This window comes from Ranitomeya variabilis, chromosome 1, assembly GCF_051348905.1.
Source record: "Ranitomeya variabilis isolate aRanVar5 chromosome 1, aRanVar5.hap1, whole genome shotgun sequence".
In the NCBI taxonomy this organism is placed as follows: Eukaryota; Metazoa; Chordata; class Amphibia; order Anura; family Dendrobatidae; genus Ranitomeya; species Ranitomeya variabilis.
In genome coordinates this window covers 1126627953-1126645300 of record NC_135232.1, presented here as the reverse complement: position 1 = coordinate 1126645300, position 17348 = coordinate 1126627953, and the positions used below count along the sequence as shown (strand labels likewise).

Below are 17348 nucleotides of genomic sequence, written 5' to 3'. Positions count from 1 at the left end.
GTCTGTGGGCTGAGTAGTCTCTAGGAGCCTGCTGCCTGGGGTTTCGGGAGTTAATGTGGTATGCACAGGCTCTGAGTCTTTAGCTTTTACAGCACAGCCAGGAATCAGGGGCTCTGCACTGTTAAGTCTCTGTACCAGGAATCAGGGGCTCTGCACTGTTAAGTCTCTGTACCAGGAATCAGGGGCTCTGCACTGATAAGTCACTGTACCAGGAATTACAGTCTCTGTACTGATACCGCGGGGACAAGGGGGTCGAAGTCTTTGCACAGGCCAATGTCTCTACATGGGTCTCAAAGTGCCCCTCTCCAGTCACAGCAGAGTCCGCTTTCATGTACTCACAAGATGCAGTCTTTCTGGGCAGTCTCCCTCTATCTGTCCTCAGACCGGGAGCTCTCTCTCTCCCGGAGCGCAGCTGCACCCTGCTCTGACCGCTGCTCACGCTGCTCTGTCCCCTGTGCGCGTGCCTTTCCCGCTCTCTGCCTGGCTTCCTTCCTGTCCCAGTCTCTAAGTCTGCCCCTTGGGGAACCTGCAGCACAGCTCAATGGTTCCAGGCACAGAGCCGAGAAGGTAACCGCCCCAGACTCTTCTTGTGTTTTACCTCCTTACAGCTGTGCTGAGAGAGGATGGAGTAGGGTGAACACAACAAACTTCTGGATTGTGAGTGAGGTGCAGGCGGAGATGTTATGGTGAATTTAGAAAGTTATGGTGTGCTCAGTGAAACAAAAACAGCAGGCATGTCCACTTCTGTAACAGCTGATGGGCTCTCACTTATCCCGACTGTAGGAGGTAAGCAAGTGGAGGTTCTGTATCTGGAGACCTGTGTGAGAAGACTTGGCATGATGATGGAGGAGGAAGAAGCAGCTTATGTGGTTGATAGGAGAGCCTTTGGTTGGCAAGGCCCGCTAGTCCACATTTTTAACCAGTTAGATTCTCAGATTAACGCATGTTGATAGAGCATGTGCCAGTTCATGCATGTAGTAATTAAATTATTGCAATTTTTTCCTCTACTGAGTCATTTTTTGCAAAGTTGGCAGATAGCATGAGTTGGGTCATCCTTGGCGTACTCAAAAAAACGCCCAGGCTAGGCAACCCATGCCTCCCCTGCAATCTGCAGACTTGCGACCGCTGCTGGCCACAGTCCGTTGTGCATTCAGTGCTGCCATGTTTGCATCACTCTGTGTCTGTGCGGCAAGCAACAACATAACCTCTTTGTCTTTCTCCTCCTCTAATGAGCTACTCAGCTGCGTGCCTCTGGGTTCGCACCATGTGGGATGTACAACCTCATCATCATCCTCTCTCTTGTCCTGCTCCTCACCTTGAAACTAACACTCCTCCTCTTCCTGCCCTGACAGCACAGTGCAATCTGCGTGCGCCTCAGGTATCTGAGTGTCATCAGGATCACCTCCACCCCTGGAGGTTAACATCTGGTGACGAGGGTCTGGATTTTGCTCTCAAACCCAACTTCGTCCGGCCCCAGATCCAACAGGAAAGCGTTTTGGCCATTGGTGTAGATGCTTTTCTCTTCTCGATTCTGTGAATCTTTGGAGCAGACTTCTGATGCCCACAGAATAGAATGCATGAACAGCTCAGTAGACTTGCCCATCTGTGGCTCACCACAGTCAGTAGGCCAGTTGTAGAGTTGTGACGCGGGGAAGACAAGGGTAATTGGGGTGCCACCTCTGAGGATTGCACTGTGTGTGATGCTAAGATGGAGGAAAAGGAGGAGAGGCTACTTGATGCAGTGCTTAGCATCCATTGGACCACATGCTCTTTCTGGCCCTCATCAACAAGGCCAGTCGCTGTATGGCTGCAAAAGAAAGGCACTAAAGTAGCCTGTCCAGTAACAAATGTTATCAGTTGTCTTTGGATAAGACGAGACGGTGTTGGCTCAGTAGAGCTTTCAGTAACATTACCACCTAACCAATGCACATGTCGAACACCAAGCCTATTCCCTCTTTTACCAAGACCTCACTTTTTCCCAAACATGTTGGATGTACCCTTCCCTTTAACCAGTTGTTTCACAACCATAGGCACAGACCTGCCAGTCTCCTCTAATTCAATTAACAATAAGTAATTATTTGCTGAGATAGTGTGCCTGCACAACAATATCAACCCAAATGTTTTTAAATAGGAAACGTGGCTCCCTGCCTACACAACAATATTAGCCCAAACTATTTTTTTATTAGGAAATGGGGCCTGGTGCCTGCACCCAGTATTAGCCCAAATTATTTTGATTAGGAAATGTGACTTCCTGACTGCAACACAGTATAAGTCCAAACGACTTTGAATAGGAAATGTGGACTCCTGTCTGCACCCTAATATTAGCCCAAACAGTTTTGATTAGGAAATGTGGTTTGGTGCCTGCACACTAACATTGGCCCAAATGATTTTGAATAGCCCGCTAACAATATTAACCCAAATAATTTTTATTAGGAAATGTGGACTGGTGTCGACACATTATTAGCCCCAACAATTTTGATTATGAAATGGGGTCTTACACCTGCACAACAATATTAGCCCAACTGATTTTGTTTAGGAAATTGGGTCTGGTGCCTGCGACCCAATATTAGCGCAGACAATTTTGATTATGAAATGTGACCTCCTGACTGCAACACAGTATTAGCCAAAACAATTTTGATTTGGAAATGTGGACTACTGCCTGCATAATACTATTAGCGCAAACTAGTTAGATGCTAGAAGGACACTTTCACATAGGATCCTATCAAACTATATGACAACTTGCAGCAGCAGCAGGAGCAGCCTCTCTGTGCTGTTACAACAATATGTCCCTTTTTCTATGGTCAGGGACATGTGAACTTAGATGTGGTCATAAATCAGATGAGAAGTGCTGGGAGTAAGGCAGGAAAAGAGAAATAAACAGAATCAAAACAACCTCACTGATGGATCCTCAGTTAACTCATTCTTCAGCCTGCAATAGACAGTGCATCATAAAGTCTATGGAAAGAAAACTGTAGAAAATTGTTATTAAAACCAAACTGCAATTTTTTTTAGCCAAAAATCCATTAATTTAGGTCAAAAGTGACCCCCATATCCGTACTAGTACGATGATGCATCTAATAAAAACGAATGCCTCAGAGTGTAGATATTTTACAATATACTTTTACTCATTTTATGTTTTTTCTTTTTTTCTGAAGTGTTAATTTATTTGCTGAATGGAAACCATTATTATGACATTTGTGCTGACAAACCAGGTACAACAATCTTATTAATTCTGCGTTTTTGTGGTCGTGTGAGCCAAAGACACAACTGTGTTAATGGACTCAGGAAAAAAAACTCCATCTAAATGTATACGGGGACTGCTGCTGCTTTCCCAGCAATAATTGCTCTTGTCATTTTTGACATATTTCAGAAAAAGAAAAACAACCTAGAACATTCTATGCCGGTATTTTGACAGTTGAATGGGAGGGGGCGCTGTACCTGTAACGTTATCTGTATTGATTTCTGCTCCGTACATGGCAGCTGTGTGCGAGTTTACTTATTTATTAGAACAAAAATGTCTTCCGCATTGATAACGCGGCCGTAATTTACACAAGTATATTTCATACACCATGTACGGTATTACACACCGACACCTATAATAACACTGCAAACTGCGTCAAAATGCGCCATATCCTATATCATCTAGTATCTATCTATCTATCTATCTATCTATCTATCTATCTATCTATCTATCTATCCATGTATTATCTATCGATCTATCTATTATCTATCTATGTATCTATTATTTATCTATCTATCTATCTATCTATCTATCTATCTATCTATCTATCTATCTATCTATCTATCATCTAATTATCTATCTATTATCTATCTATCCATTATCTATCTATCTATCTATCTATCTATCTATCTATCTATCTATCTATCATCTAATTATCTATCTATTATCTATATATCCATTATCTATCTATCTATCTATCTATCTATCTATCTATCTATCTATCTATCTATCTATCATCTATCTATTATCTATCTATCTTTCTATCTATCTATCATCTATCTATTATCTATTTATCATCTATCTATTATCTATCTATCATCTATTATCTATCTATCATCTATTATCTATCTATCTATCTATCTAACTATCTATCTATCTATCATCTATCTATTATCTATCTTTCTATCTATCTATCTATCTATCTATCTATCTATCTATCATCTATCTATTATCTATCTATCATCTATTATCTATCTATCATCTATCTATTATCTATCTATCTATTTATCTATCTATCTATCAATCATCTATCTATCTATCATCTATTTATCTATCTATCTATCTATCTATCTATCTATTTATCTATTTATCTATTATCTATCTGTTATCTATCTATTATCTATCCATATAGATAATAGATAGATAAAGATAGATATGTTATAGATAGATAGATAATAATAATAAATGGATAGATGACAGATATGTATAAAAAAGCTCAGCAGCACTCTATGAATGCCAAGACATCACCTGGTATGTCACTCTCCATAAGGAGAAACGTTACCCCTTAGACCCCACTCCAGAGCCTCTCACCTAGCCAAATCAGTTCTCATGCTTCGCACTGACGAGGGCCAACAGCCCGAAACACCGTGTCTGCGAATTGAGATACTGATTTGGCTTTTATCCTAAGTCATATTGCACGACTCGTTAAAGGGTTGATTGTGACTTGTAGGATCGCTACTTCCAATAGGTGACGCTATAGAGTTAAGTCTTCTTTTTTCAGCAGAGGCAATTTGCATAAGACATATAATGTCAATGAAAATAACAACTTCCAACAGCATTGTGACTCAGCAAGATGTTCTTACAAAAAAATGAAAGGTTTGTAGTGCATAAATTGGCCAATTCATGTGTGCCCATCAGCCACGGCAAGGTGACACTTCTCTGATGGGTCCTATCATAACCCTTGCCTATCCTACTATACATGTCACTTTCAGGCATTTTTTTTATAGATGATAGATGGATGATAGATAGATAGATAGATAGATAGATAGAGATAGATAATACTGTAGATAGATAATAGATAGATACAGTTGTGGCCAAAAGTATTGACACCCCTGCAATTCTGTCAGATAATACTCCGTTTCTTCCTGAAAATGATTGCAAACACAAATTCTTTGGTATTATTATCTTCATTTAATTTGTCTTAAATGAAAAAGCACAAAAGAGAATGAAGCAAAAAGCAAAACATTGATCATTTCACACAAAACTCCAAAAATGGGCCAGACAAAAGTATTGGCACCCTCAGCCTAATACTTGGTTGCACAACCTTTAGCCAAAATAACTGCGACCAACCGCTTCCGGTAACCATCAATGAGTTTCTTACAATGCTCTGCTGGAATTTTAGACCCTTCTTCTTTGGCAAACTGCTCCAGGACCCTGATATTTGAAGGGTGCCTTCTCCAAACTGCCATTTTTAGATCTCTCCACAGGTGTTCTATGGGATTCAGGTCTGGACTCTTTGCTGGCCACCTTAGAAGTCTCCAGTGCTTTCTCTCAAACCATTTTCTAGTGCTTTTTGAAGTGTTTTTTGGGTCATTGTCCTGCTGGAAGACCCGTGACCTCTGAGGGAGACCCAGCTTTCTCACACTGGGCCATACATTATGCGGCAAAATTTGTTGGTAGTCTTCAGACTTCATAATGCCATGCACACGGTCAAGCAGTCCAGTGCCAGAGGCAGCAAAGCAACCCCAAAACATCAGAGAACCTCCGCCATGTTTGACTGTGGGGACCGTGTTCTTTTCTTTGAATGCCTCTTTTTTTTCTCCTGTAAACTCTATGTTGATGCCTTTGCCCAAAAAGCTCTACTTTTGTCTCATCTGACCAGAGAACATTCTTCCAAAATGTTTTAGGCTTTTTCAGGTAAGTTTTGGCAAACTCCAGCCTGGCTTTTTCATGTCTCGGGGTAAGAAGTGGGGTCTTCCTGGGTCTCCTACCATACAGTGCCTTTTCATTCAGACGCCGACGGATAGTACGGGTTGACACTGTTGTACCCTCGGACTGCAGGGCAGCTTGAACTTGTTTGGATGTTAGTCGAGGTTCTTTGTCCAACATCCGCCCAATCTTGCGTTGAAATCTCTTGTCAATTTTTCTTTTCCGTCCACATCTAGGGAGGTTAGCCACAGTGCCATGGGCTTTACACTTCTTGATGACACTGCGCACGGTAGACACAGGAACATTCAGGTCTTTGGAGATGGACTTGTAGCCTTGAGATTGCTCAGGCTTCCTCACAATTTGGTTTCTCAAGTCCTCAGACAGTTCTTTGGTCTTCTTTCTTTTTTCCATGCTCAATGTGGTGCACACAGGACACAGGACAGAGGTTGAGTCAACTTTAATCCATGTCAACTGGCTGCAAGTGTGATTTAGTTATTGCCAACACCTGTTAGGTGCCACAGGGAAGTTACAGGTGCTGTTAATTACACTAATTAGAGAAGCATCACAGGATTTTTCGAACAGTGCCAATACTTTTGTCCACCCCCTTTTTTATGTTTGGTGTGGAATTATATCCAATTTGGCTTTAGGACAATTCTTTTTGTGTTTTTTCATTTAAGACAAATTAAATGAAGATAATAATAACAAAGAATTTGTGTTTGCAATCATTTCCAGGAAGAAACTGAGTATTATCTGACAGAATTGGTAAACCGTGGATACCTCCTGTTATGGGGGCCATGCTGGGATCTTGTGGACTGGGCACCTTGCATTGTGGCCATCTACCCAGAGTTTCTGTAAGACATGAATGTATGGAATAAAAAAGAGTTGCTTTGCTAACCTTCCTAAGTGATTATTACAGCCCACAAGGCAGATAGATATATACATGGATAGATTGATAGAAACACTGGGGGTCACAGACTGAAAAGGGTCCCTATCCACAAACAGTATATGGGCCCTTTTCAGCCTATTAATTCATCCTAATGCACAATTCCACAATTGGACTTAGAAGTGGTCCTCCTTACTTCTTGGGCACCTGTGCTCGGGGTGCACCAATGATATGTCCGCCCCTGGATAGATAGATAGATAGATGGATAGATAATAGATGGATAGATAGAATACATCTAGGGACAGATACCACATCTTGCTTCATGACCTCCATATATACTAGCAGGTGCAGATGCGGAGATGTTGTTTTCTGGCTGTGATTCACCTTTCCTCCAGTAGATGGCATCTCCTCACTTCTCCAGTTACCTTAGCTCAAATAGGTGATTTATTTTTTTGCATTCACACCTCTTCAAAATGTCTGCAAGGGACCGTCTGCAAACGTGACTCAGACCTGTTTTTCAGAAAACTGAATAGTGAGCATCTGCTTCGAGGAATAACAATCCAGCAGGGGGGTTTAAAAACCAAAACTTAAAATGCATACAGCATAAAAAAAAAAAATCTGCAGCCTGAAAAATCCTCCTGAAGATTTGCTGAAGTAATTGAAGGAATAATAATAAAAAAAAGACTACTGTTCGCATGGTGTGTCCCTGGAGGGTTAATGGTATCCTGGCAGGAGATAAACAGGTTGTGGACGCTAATGAACAGAATGGCATTTTAGTTCCCGTTCTTAGGTTTCAGGGTTAAAACGTGGCAAAATGCTAAAGCAATTAGAAGTATTTCCAAGATGGTAATTACTCCAGAAATGTTCTCTGTAAAACAAATTCTCAGTGGATGATTTGCATGCCAGTTTCACTAGTAGGGTCACCGCCCCCTTGAAGGTTGTGGGGTTAAGTTGACTTTTTATTATAGTGGTCTTCATCTTAGAAGTTGAATTGCTCCAAAGGATTGGCACTACTTTCCTCCTTCCTCTAGACACCACACTATGTGCACCTCATAGTCCTCTACATTACTGTCTTTGTGAACTTCGAGGGTATGATGAGGCACAGGCACCGTAGTGAGGTACGTGCAGGTACCACTTCTGATTTTACCGCCGGTCAGACAGCCACTGTTCCCAGGCTGTCAAATGACAGCATGAGCCACAGCTGTGATCGGAGGTGTAACTTTTACCTCCGGTCACTGGTGGTAGCTGATGGGACTACTGCTCCCATCAGCCGACACCTGCTGCCGCTAATAACAGTGAGAGCAGGAGCCGCTGATAGGAGTATTCATTAGCCGACTCCTGCGCAGCAAATAAATATTAATAAAAAATAAACGTTGTGGATTCCCCTATATTTTCTATAACCAGCCAGGTAAAACTGACAGCTGTCAGCTTCAGCAAGGCTGGTTATCAAGAATAGAGGGGTCCTCATGCTGTATTTTTTAATTATTTAAATAATTTAAAAAAAAACAACCAGGGGTTCCCCCCATTTTTGACAACCAGCCTTGCTAAAGCAGACAGCTGGGGGCTGGTATTCTCAGTCTGGTAAGGGACCATTGATATTGCCCCCCCAGACTAAAAATAGCAGCCCGCAGCCGCCCAGAGAAGGCACATATACTAGATGTGCCACTTCTGGTGCTTTGCCCGTCTCTTCTCTTCTGACTCTGAGATCCCAGGATGACAGTGGATTTCTCTCTCACTCGTACTTTCCAGTCAGCTATGTGCTCAAACTAAAAAAAAACAGCAGGAGGTCTACAATAGAGTCTATCAAAGAAGCAGCAGTGACCTCTTGTGGCCGGAGTCCGAAACTGCAAGTCTATTCATTACCATCTCACATAGGCACCACCTACAATCTACATGGTAAATAAATGACTAAGCCCCAACACCAATAAATGTAGAGAAATTTAGCTTTTACGATTTAAAAAAAAGAAGGTCCAGGCAGGGTGCTGTTTAGATATATCCTATGATATTGTCTGCACAAATCACTAAGAAATTGGAAAACATTATTTATTCGTCCTGTCTACAATCCACTAGTTTCATATTCATGACCTATCCCTTGGTTAAAAGAGCAATAGAAGGTCGATGGTGGTCCTATCCCCCCGCCCTGACCAATTGGTTGGCAGCCAGTTGTAGGCAGTGTACAGAACAGCACAGCCCCATGTGTGGCGGCCGCTGGCGAGAACTGCAGCTTATCTCCTCTTGTCTTCTACAGGCGGTGAACAGCTGTATCCATCGGTGGACTCTACACAGTATATGGAGATGTGCTGTTCTGCTCCACTTCTGGACTTCAACATGGCCGATATCAGCTGTTCGGTGGGGATTCAATGTGTCGGACCTCCACCAATTTTACGCAAAGCGGACTCCTCAAAATAAAGGAAGTAGACTACCTCTCTAAGAAATAAAAAATAACGCCACAACCATAGTGCACATCTTGGAATTTAGATAAAGAGAAAAAAAAAAAATTGACCTCTATAATTGTAATCTAAGTTGGTACACGATGGGTTAAGGCGAAGCGTTGCTCTATATTGAGGGTCACAGCAGGAGATAATTAGCCACCCCTCATAGCAAGAACTGGAACATTGAAACAGATTGTCTTAGGGCAGCTTAGTAACTGCTTTCCATGCTCGGTAATTGCCCAGACACCGGTCTGCATAGATGTCAGCCAATGAGTAAGCTGTGGGCAAAGCAAGCCCCGAGTACACAAGTATTCTCCATGCTTCCCGGGATCATTGATTATCTTCCTAATCGTTGCTGCTGTCAGAACGTTGGCTATAAGGGGGTCTTTGTTTTCTGTTTGGCCCCCGAACTGCAGGGCTTTTGCATCCTCACCTGTTATACAATGGCTAAAAGCAAAAAAAATAAATGATAATATATTACTTGGGGGTGTTACTGCAAGACAAGACTCAGGAAGATGTTTCGAGCTGGACGTCATTGACTTAACCCCTGATTATCCCTCCGCCGGCATCTTGTTTACACCTTGTCAATAGCGTTAATAAAATCGAATCAATGGCTTTAAGCTCAATGCAATTATCCTCAGTTGGTAATTATAAATCCGTCTTCTTCCATCAAGCTATCTGCTACGTTGCTTTAGAAGACTCTTCTTCCCTGTTGTTTCCTATGAAACCAAGAGGAACCACCCTACCGCAGACAACAAGAAGAAACCCAACCACAGCTCCGTCACGCAATTTAAGAACAGGGTTGCAAAGACTATTTTTATTAAAACGTACTGTGCGTCTCGAAATTGGAACTTTGACCTGAAGAAGAGGTCAGGCCGGCCTCGAAATGTGTGGTGCATTTTAATAAATATTCTTTCAGAGCTTCTCTTTGACTCTGCTTTTAGGCCGAACGGTGGTAGTGATGGTTGTCTTCCGAAATTTATTGGTAATTGATGCATGAATCTGCCAGAACTGCTCTTCTTCATTATTGTAGGGAGGGTAACAAAAGTAAAATTCTCCAAAACCACTGTCCTGTAGAGGTTTTCCCAACCCTAAACCTTCACATTTAGGGGCCAACTGCAGCCACTGAGAACCTTAATTTGGTTGGTGCTCACTAGCATTCCCCTGGTATATTTTGAACAAGTGTCCTAAGACCTCCTGTGCCCTACATGTGCCACACGAGGGTCTTCTTGGCATCTGCCTAGCAGGTATACATGGGTACATCTAATAGCTGCATACAATATGTTTTATGCTCAAGGAACTTACCAGAAAATACTTCTGACAAGCCGATATAGCTCCATCTTAATGCCCGTGATGTGACATGGCACCGTATGCTCCTAAAATTTTACAAAGTTGATGGGTGGCTAAAAGTTGTTTTTTTTTTCAGTGTAGATTTTTTAGCCAGCAAACTCCACGCCAAACAACTCTTTTTGAACATACCCTTATTATATTCTCTATTTCATGGTTACACATTGTTACAATTCACGTCACAGCCAATAGTTTCCTACATATAGTCCCATATAGTTTAAACATCTCCTGACAGAATATCACAAGATCATTTATTGTTTAGTTTTTTTTTCAAAGTAACTGGTAGCGATGAACAAATTGATTACATGTAAATCAAATTTGTGTCATTTTTTTGGAAATTTACAGGACCTTTACAGGAACTTGGAATAGTGAGTAATGACCACTACCTTTTTACAAATTGTAGAAGATCGCATTAGCCAGAGAAGGCTTATGTGACCTCGAGCACGGCCAGTTGGGTTTCTTCATTGTATCTTGCAGCTATGACATTACATAGCATAGTGTAGCTAATCCAAAGGGACTATCATAGCCAGTATAAAAGCCGAAGCACAGAACGCAGCAGCCATTTTTGGATGAATCTGGATAGTGAGAGGACATCACCGCTTAGCATTAGAGATAAGGAGCAAAAGCCATAAAACACTGAAGAAACTGTACAGATAAGGTGTGACAGTGAAAGCATAGCAATGAAGAACAGTTACCAACCACATGCCCATAGCCAGGGGGGGCATGCCATTGGTGCAACCTGTGCAGCCACACAGGGGCCCAAGAGGTAAGGGGGTCTACATCCAAAGAAAGTTAATTCTTCATTCTGATGAGTTATAGGGCTACAAATGGCCCATTTATTTTCTTGCACAGGGGCCCTCTTCTGTTGGTTCGGAGGGAAATACAAGGAAGGACTGTTTCACTCAAATTTATTACGGGCACTTTATTTGTCCAAATTATAGACACAAGTCTTGGTCCAATGATTCTAACAGAATTATAGATTACTGAGATGTAGTTAGCTGAGGTCTTTAGAAATTAAGTTGATTTGGTATTTGACGTGAGCAAAATGTGCCCTAAAAACCATGTAAATAGGAAAAATTGATCTTTTTTCCAAACCTTCTAAACCCCTCTAACTAATTTTACATCCTACATGTCTCTTTTCAATTCGTCCACTACTACTACATTCTTCACCTGCAGCTCCAACCCTAGTTTAGCACTTTTATTTTTTCAGCTTGGACGAAAAACCTAAAATAAATGAAGCTTCCCTTATTAATACCTCATGCAGATGAAATACTGGTCCACTGACGGCTAAATAGGTTTGTCTAGCAAATTGCATAGAAGGGCAATTAAATCCTTTCCGTGTGTCAGATCTGTCTTCTGAAATATTCTCGGGGGCTTTAGGACTCGGCAGATGGGTGAGTGGAGGTCACAGACTCTTCTAATATGGGAAAAAATTGGCTTTCGGGGAGACTTTTTACTAACGGTACTGTATGCCGTATATTGTAATATTTACTATGGATATGAGAAAGGAATGTGAGGTGTAAGAGATACAGTCATCTATTATATCTATATATAATTCCCATAATCCAAAATACCATTATCCACTAGAATCGATTCGCAAAACTCTGGCCTATCTGTTGGGACAGTAATCTGTGACTGATGAATCGGAGACCCGTGAATCTCCTTACCTCTTGACATTCCCAAATTTCTTTTGATTAGCCAGTTCTTTGCGATGTGTGTGCCTCACCTGCAATCATGCTATCTCAGCCCAACTAACCAACTTAACCAACTTAAACCAAGCTTAATTTTTTGTGTTTTTTCTTTCTATTTTTGCATTCTGTGCAATCCGGGGTGTGGCCTCCCTCTCCTGAGCTGGAAATTATATTTAAAGGCTTCCCCAGACTGGTGTCCACAAGTCGGGACCCGTTCCTTTTGTCTGCCCTTATTCACACACTGAGGTCAACTCTCACATATGGTAAGGTTTCTAATGTTAGACAGCATAGGACCTGTCCGGATCTGGGTCACCTTGTTGACGGTGGGATGGCTTTTATGCTATTTTTTATCAAAAACAGTATAATTCTGCTCATTTTGTTTCTGGAAGATTTTATATAATTAAAAGAGGAACCAGGATTGGTGGGAAAAAATGAGCTGCACAGTCCTCCCATCCAGAGGTCACAGATTTCTGACCTGGTTGATGGACCAGAGTCCTACGAATCGATTCTCCCTTCTCTATTGAGCCTCTTGTTTACAGCACTGTAGACAAATACAGAACAAAGACAAGCAATTAAGACGTTCCACTAATTGAAAAAAAAAGATTAGAAAAATATTTAGAATTATCCTATTTTTAAATTTGAAGTTAATAGAGGAAGGTTCCCATTCAAGATCCTTTTCAACCACCAAGAGCATTGGAAAACTACCAATGAACCTGTCTCTATGGAAGATTGGGCAAGTTGTTTGAAAACAGAAACATCTCAAGTGAACAGTGTAATGCATCGCTGTAGCTGTGGTGGTGCTTTAGGATAATTATACACAAGGTCAGAGATTAAAGCAGATCACCGGTGATAAGTTTAATATTGTGACATCTCCTCCGGGACCTGCTCCTACGATGTCCGCTTCTGTCAACAGTTGCTGCCACATTTGTCCTTCTGGCTTCATTGGTGATGGAGGAATTTTTAGGGCCAGAAGTTCTGGACAGCGCAGGCTCTGAGCACCGCCATCAGACTGTATTGGCTTGAATCTGTAGTGTCTTCCAGTATGACAGTATGGGGATGTCTGCTGTCCATCTGGATTACTCAGTTCCCTGCTTTGGCCATTTGAGCACCACCACACCCTACTGATTCTCCCAGTCTAGTGCTGAGAGATGCCAGATATAGTGTGCCTCCTCTGGTTCAGTCCTGCACTAGCTGCTCTTACTTGCTTGTTATGGTCCTGTTGTCTGACCACAGCCCATTTCCTATCTACTCTTTTGCCTTTTGAGACTTTTTACACTTTGCCTTACCGGACTACATCTTCCAACCAGCACCGTCGCCCTTGTGTAAATCAAGGTCCTTATACAGTGATTAAAACATGAAGGTCAAGGCTTACCTTGACATATCCCCCAATAGCTCCAAAAACTAGCTTTAATAAATAAATATATATATATGTGTCCAAAGTTTCTGAGCCGACCCAGCGGTTGTGCTCTAAATTTCAATCTGCTGAAATGAAATCTGTCAGCAGGTGTTTTCTATTTAATCTGAGAGCAGCCTAATGCAGAGGTTGAGACACTGATTACAAAGATGTGTCGCTTATTAGGCTACGTGCTGTAGTTTCAATAAAAAAAGCATTTTATTAGCAGAAGATTACCACTGCCTGACTAGGTTTCTCGTGCAGACAAGTCAGTCTAAAGCAGTGTTCCCCAACTCCGGTCATCAACAGCCACCGTGTTTTCAGGATTTTCTTAGTATGGCCCAGATGATGGAATTGTTGCCTGTCTAGATTATAGAGTTCTCACCTGGGCATTACTAAGGAAATCCTGAAATCATGACCCGTTGGTGGCTCATGAAGACCGAACTTGGGGAACACTGGTCTAAAGTGTGTAACCGCATCCCGAAACATTGATTGACAGCTTCCTGTATACACTGCGCATTGTCAGAAAGCTGCCAATCAGGGTTTTTTTGGGGGTTATACATAGCCTAGAAGTCTTAGCTTTGCTACATCTACATCAGACAAAACAGGGATTCTCTCCAAACTACGTCAAACATCCAAGTAAGTGAGGCATCGCTGGAATCAGGGTCTCAGCCCCTATAGTACATCTTGCAGCGAACAGATACCATAGAAAAAAATGTGCTGACAGATTCCTTTTAATTTGAAATTGTCAGAAGGATTTTGCTAAGTATACTACAGACACGGTCAGGTTGCCGCTGTTATACTGATTTAAATGATACCTGAGATGAAGAAATCCGTCTTGTGGTTCTTGTGTATTCAGTGTTAGAAGTTTTCAGCTAGTGAGATGCACATGCTCCTAGGTGGGAGAGTCTTATCTTCCTGCTCTAAGCCACAGAGACCAAGGAGAGACCAAGGATAGATCGGCCCATAGTCCACCCCAAAACACAAACATGTTCCTCTCATAGAGACAGACACAGAGAGAGAGAGAGACAGACACATAGAAAGAGGGACAGACAAAGAGCATGGGAGAAACAGACACAGAGAAAGACAGACATGTAGAAAGAGAGAAAAAAATGGGAAAAAGAGAGAGACATGGAGAGACATACAGAGAGAGAGAAAGGCACAGGGAAAGAGAGAGATACAGATATAGACAGAGAGAGATACAGATACAGGGAAAGAGACAGACAAAAAGAGAGAGACAGACACAAAGAGAAAGAGAGAGTGACAGACAGAGAGAGACAGACACATAGAATGAGTGACAGAAACAGAGAAAGAGAGAGACAGAGAGACAGAGAGAAAGACACAGGTAAAGAGAGAGAGACAGAGAGATAGACAGCTAGAGATACAGACACAGGGAAAGAGAGACATACAAAGAGAGAGACAGACACAAAGAGACAGAAAGAGAGATCGACAGACACAGAGAGAGACAGATAGATAGAAAGACAGACATGTAGAAAGAGAGATAGAAACAGAAAAAGAGACATACAGAGAGAGACAAAGACACAGGTAAAGAGAGAGACACAGAGATAGACAGAGATACAGACACAGGGAAAGAGAGACAGACAAAGAGAGAGAGACAGACACAAAGAGACAGAAAGAGAGACAGAGAGAGAGTGAGACAGACACAGAGAAAAAGAAAGAGACAGACACAAATAAAGAGACAAACACAAAGAGAGATGGACACAGAAAAAGAGGCTCTTACTCTGTCTCTCTGTCTGCCTCTCTCTGTCTTTCTATCTCACTCTGTCTGTCTCTCTCTGTGTTGGTCTCTCTGTGTCCATCTCTATTTTCCTATGTCTGTCTCTGTTTGCCTCTCTGTGTCTGTCTCTCTCTGTGTCTATCTCTCTCTTTCTATCTATATCTCTATCTGTCTGTCTATGTGTTTGTCTCTCTCTGTGTCTGTCTTATTTGAATTTCTTTACCTGGATTGAATGCTGTCCTCATTTACCAAGACTCTACCTACTGTCCTGCCCCGGAGCACGGGCATCTCATTTACTGAAAATTTCTAACATAGATTACACAAGAACCACAAGACTGATTTCTTCACCCCAGGTTTTATTGTAATCAATATAACAGTGGCAACATGTAGGATACTTTGGAAAATCCTGCAAGTCACCATGATGTATTGAATTTGTATTTGGATAGTGAGAAATTGGAGAAAAGGTAATGATAGATACATCGGTAGCCATAATTTCTGTTTTGTTTTTTGTTGTCTTTTTTTTTTTAAATATAGCAATGTGTTTATTAATGAGTTATTCACTGACTTTCCTTTCTTTTCTATGCTGACTTCTTTGGATCTCCATACAGGTAAGTGAATGTTACCTCTCTTTATTGTGCCATTAATGTTCCGTTCTTCATGCAATATTTGCCAATCCTTGTGTATAATATATTCATTACAAGAATACAAGAAAAATGCAGCTAGGTGGCCCCTAAGTGGATAAGAGTAGTAAATGAATAGCCTCAAAAATCATGGCCAATAGAGAAATTTTACATAACAAATAAATGAACTTGACAAATACAGAAATTTACCATAAAATCGGCATTATATCAGGCACGCGGATGAAGAAAGATGCAAAGGTCTGAATCTGGCATAATTCATGAATTGTGAAGCCATGTATAAAGTGCAAGTGCAAAGAAAGCAGAGGGAGCATGGTCTCTGTTAGGGTTGAGCGAAACGGGTCGGCCATTTTCAGAAGTCGCCGACTTTTGGCCCCTGTGTGGGGTCGGCCATGAGGTCTGCGATCTTCTGAATCTGGTATCGGAATTCCGATACCGAGTTCCGATATGTTTGCGATGTCGGAAATCGGTATCGGAATCCATATTTAAGTGTAAAATAAAGAATTAAAATAAAAAATATTGATATACTCACCTCTCCGACGCAGCCTGGACATCGCTGCTGGTAACCTGTATCTTCCGTTCCTAAGAATGGCGCTTGAAAGACCTTTCGATGACGTCACGGCTTGTGATTGGTCGCGGCGGCCCACGTGACCGCTCAGCGACCAATCACAAGTAATTCTCAGGTCCTAAATTCCTCATTCTAGGAATTTAGGACATGAGAATTACGTCACGGCTTGTGATTGGTCACTGAGCGGTCACGTGGGCCGCCGCAACCAATCAGAAGCCGTGACGTCATCGAAAGGTCCTGAACGCGCTCATTCTTAAGAAGGAAGGCTGCCGGAAAGAAGCAGGGCGCGTCCGAGGGTGAGTATATACCTAATAGGAATATACTCACCCTCGGCTTCTTTCCGGCTTCTTTTGAGAAAGTCGGGTTTCGTGAAACCCGACCCGATCCTATAAAAATAAAAGTCGCTCAACCCTAGTCTCTGTGTTGACAGAATATATAATACTAGATGGAGGCCGGATGCTTTCGCATCGGGAGGGCGGTAATGTCACGATGGGGCAGGCATGCGGCGCTGTTGTTGCCAATGGCATTCTGTGATAATCCAATGACTTTTGCATCAGGGGACTCATGTGCTTGACGCCTACGCTTATATGCATTGTTTTTGTCCCAGCGATGCTGTTGCTCTTCAAGAGTCTCATTTGCCCGTTGTTGTCTTTGACATTGTGCCTTTGCTGCTTTCTTTTCATTGTCATTGGCGTTGATATTTGCTTTTTAAAGGAGTTTTCCCATGAACTTAAAAGTTCATTTTAAAAATTGTCTGTGTCTGACCGT

General features: G+C 41.9%; 1 protein-coding gene across 1 annotated transcript in view; it reads left to right on the top strand.

The window, feature by feature from the left end:
• The window catches only part of LOC143793021 (catenin alpha-2-like), a 1735283-nt gene extending 1718778 nt beyond the window's left edge, over window positions 1–16505 (top strand). Inside the window, exon 8 of the mRNA XM_077279584.1 lies at window positions 15983–16505. Coding sequence (XP_077135699.1) covers window positions 15983–16018 — 36 coding nt within the window. The 3' untranslated portion in view covers window positions 16019–16505. The remainder of the gene's footprint in view (window positions 1–15982) is intronic.
• Window positions 16506–17348: the final 843 nt, after the last annotated feature.